We start from the raw sequence: 3,467 nt of genomic DNA, 5'->3' as shown, positions 1-3,467 counted from the left end.
TCATTGTCTGTTAATTTTGAAGACCATAAAATGTTCTTGATTGGTACATCAACTGCCACCATGAATATCCAATTCGACAGTGTAAGAAAATATTCATCCTCACTAAAAATCACAGCTTTTCTTCTGCTGGCTATGGTTAATTCAGCTTCATCCATGACTACCAAGTGCCCATTTAGTCGTATATTCCTCCTCGGCGACGGTTTCTCCGACATCGGAACCTCCGCCAATGTTGTCCCGGGCCTTTCCATTCCATCAACGAGGTTTCCTTACGGTATTACCTTTCCGGGCACGCCAAACGGCCGCTGGTCTGACGGTCGTGTTAGTACAGAATTTGTCGGTACGCATCTTCATAGTTTGTTTTAGAACAACCGTATACTCCCTCCGTCCACTTACAATGTATATATTTACTTTTGGCGCGGTGTTTAAAAAATAATAGTATGTTCATTACAATGGGTAGTTAAAAGTAGTGTAATGACATTTTTGTCCTTGCTTTTTGGTATAAAAGTAATGATGTGACGTAAAGTAATGGTATTTGCGGAAACAAGTGAGGTATTTAATGAAATGTTTACTTTACAATTGGACATCCCAAAATAGAAATATGTATACTTTCTAACTGGACGGAGGGAGTATATGTGTATTCAATTTTATTTTATTTTTTCTGTAGTAATAATTAAACATCGATGATTTTGCAGCTCAAGATTTCGAACTCCCGGATATTAGACCTTATTTTCCCGCGAATAACTCGCTTAGAAATAATGGAGTTATCTTTGCGGTGGCAAGAAGTCCCGTGCTTGATCTTGAATTTTTTAGGTCAAGAGGGGTCGATTTTCCACCTTACGCCGTCCCGTTGAAAGTTCAGCTGCAGTGGATTCGATCGTATCTGAACTCCGTTTGTTCGAATTCTACAGGTTTATTAGGTTTATTGCAGTGGCGGAACTAAAAATTTATGAGAGGGCGCTGATTTTTTAAAACTATAAAATAACATAATAGACTCTTTGTCATATAATTTTATTATTGTCATATTTTGAAAATCTTAGAAAGTAATAAACTACTACAACAATTACATATTGCAACATTCATTTTTTTAATTGTTTGAAATGGATAAGTAGTAAAAAATTTTAGTAGAAGAAAATTTTACTCTTTAAAAAAATAATCTCCTACTGTTTGGTTGGAGTTTTTTTTTTAAATAAAAAAAATTACTATTTTTTTTTTTTACTTTTTCTCCTGAAAAATAAATCAAATTATTATTTTTTATTTTTTAATATTATATTAATAATTGATTTTACATTTAAAGTATAGTAAAACACTTATTTATATCATATTAAGCAATTATTCAAAATTAAAAGTTTGGCAACCCTTTAATTTATTTTAATTAATTTTTGTATAATATATATATATTTTTTCTTTTTTAATGAAAAAAAAAAAAAAAAACCAAAGGGATAGGGTGAGGGGCAGCCCCCTTGCCTCCACTTACGTTGGACGCTGGTTTATTGCAACACTAACAATACTGCCCCCTTGAGGAAGCCTTGTCGAATAATTTCGTCACATTTGCAATAAAATACAAAATGAATCGAATATATTTGAGATTAGCTCGAGTTGAAGAACTATATGATTAATATTTATTTAAATATTGAAAGATAAAACAACATTAATAAAAAAAAGAGTAAATTTAAATATTATTTTCCCTCGACTCGAGTTTAACCTAATTTGTATTAACTATAGTGAAGTTTTCAATTCATTAGATTGTAGCGCAAAGATTCTTCAAGATTCGCTTGTAATACTCGGATACGAGGATGGTAATGACATCGGCTATCCATTGAGCCAGGGCAAGTCCATCGAAGAAGTAAAAGCTTTTGTGCCATTAATCAGAAATACAATCATTGATGCAGCTAGAGTAATAATCGACCTTATTAATAATATTTTTTTAAAAAAAAATATATATATATATATATATGTTATTTTTCACACATGATTGATTTCATTTCTCCTATGTTTCTTTGAGACGCTAATATAAAATTTTTAATATTCAATACACATATACAGGAGTTGATCAAGATGGGCGCCACACGAGTGGTTATAACGGGTAGCAATCCACTCGGATGCTTCCCGTATATTCTAACAGCATTGGACAACTCTAGTTTAGCCGCATATGATCCTTTAGGATGTTTAAAGAGCGTAAACAATCTTATTATATCAAAAAACAATGATCTTAATCTAGCCGTCACAAGACTTAGTCTCGAATTCCTTAATGCAACTATCTTATTTGCCGACCTTTATACACCTCTACAAACTATCATCAGTACAACGGCTCTTTTGGGTGAGTAATGAAATCCACTATTATTGTTCTATAAATTTTACCTTTTTTGTGCATTTTTTGTTATTTCTTAAAATGTGAAATTATAATTTATATATATATATATGATATGAAGAAAATTGCAAAAAATATCTCACACTTATACCCTATTATCACATTTGTCCTATATTTATCTCCCTGACAAAATATATCCCACATGTTTACAAAAGTCGCTATTTATGTCCTTTGCCTGAGCGTGGTGTGAGTGTTACCCGCGGCCAAAGGATAGAAATAACGAATTTTGTAAACATGTGAGATATATTTTGTCAGCGAGATAAATGCTAGACAAAAGTGATAATGAAGTGTACGTGTGAGATATTTTTTGTAATTTTTTTATATGATATGATATTTTGAATGTAAAATCAACAAAAAAATGACATTTTTGCTTTTGATCTTATAACAGGCACTAATCCATTGAAAGCTTGTTGTGGGATTGGAGGGAGGTACAATTTCGACGAAAATAGGTTTTGCGCAAGCCCGGGAGTTCCCTTTTGCGCCAATCCAAATAGGTACATTTTTTGGGATGGCTTACACCTAACACAAGAAACTTTCGATCGTATCACGAGCGTGGTTCTTCCAGTTTTTCGTCCGCTTCTCAAATGTAGATTAATTTAAATAGTTTAAGAATCATGTTCATGTATTGTTGTAATAACAGATCCATGTGGTCATCTAAAGCCATATAGCAATCGCATAGATTTTTATTAAATCACATTGCTTATATTGTTATAATAATAATTTAAAGTGACTTATATACATTTGTGTAAATGTGTTCATGCAATTTTTTTTCTTTTTTTATGTATTATTATTATTAGTATTAGTATTAGTATTATAGCGAAAATTATTTTTTTGCCCATTTTATATTATAATTATCAATTTTAGTTTAATCAGATGATTCAAAAAAGTAATTGTGTTTATGCTAGTGTTCTCAACTCAGTCACTGTTCTATTTTCAACGCAGTCATGTTATTGTTCACACGTCACGATCTTGTTTTTAACTTGACCATGACAAATGAATATGATCTAGAACATAATCATCTTTAAATTATAAATATATAATTTTAAATGTAGTAATTTATATTTTTAAATTCTCATTTAAAAATAATATATAAATTAAA

At 30.9% G+C, this 3,467-nt stretch overlaps 1 protein-coding gene across 1 annotated transcript; it reads left to right on the top strand.

The window, feature by feature from the left end:
- Positions 1-3,118, top strand: LOC127266714 (acetylajmalan esterase-like). The gene is made up of 5 exons (XM_051297071.1): positions 1-337; positions 693-908; positions 1,743-1,894; positions 2,044-2,317; positions 2,757-3,118. The coding sequence occupies exons 1-5, from the start codon at positions 31-33 to the stop codon at positions 2,966-2,968; spliced, it is 1,161 nt and encodes a 386-aa protein (XP_051153028.1). The 5' UTR covers positions 1-30; the 3' UTR covers positions 2,969-3,118.
- Positions 3,119-3,467: the final 349 nt, after the last annotated feature.

The sequence above is a fragment of the Andrographis paniculata genome, unplaced genomic scaffold (assembly GCF_009805555.1).
Source record: "Andrographis paniculata isolate CXL003 unplaced genomic scaffold, ASM980555v1 Contig77END, whole genome shotgun sequence".
NCBI lineage: Eukaryota > Viridiplantae > Streptophyta > Magnoliopsida > Lamiales > Acanthaceae > Andrographis > Andrographis paniculata.
The sequence above is the reverse complement of the archived record's forward strand: the minus strand, read 5'-3'. Positions and strand labels throughout refer to the sequence as shown.

Excerpts from the sequence above, each read along its gene's own strand:
- LOC127266714 (XM_051297071.1), top strand. The coding sequence starts at position 31 with ATGTTCTTGATTGGTACATCAACTGCCACCATGAATATCCAATTCGAC. Across the intron at positions 909-1,742 it reads CGTTTGTTCGAATTCTACAG|ATTGTAGCGCAAAGATTCTT; the intron begins GTTTATTAGGTT and ends TCAATTCATTAG. Across the intron at positions 2,318-2,756 it reads CAGTACAACGGCTCTTTTGG|GCACTAATCCATTGAAAGCT; the intron begins GTGAGTAATGAA and ends ATCTTATAACAG.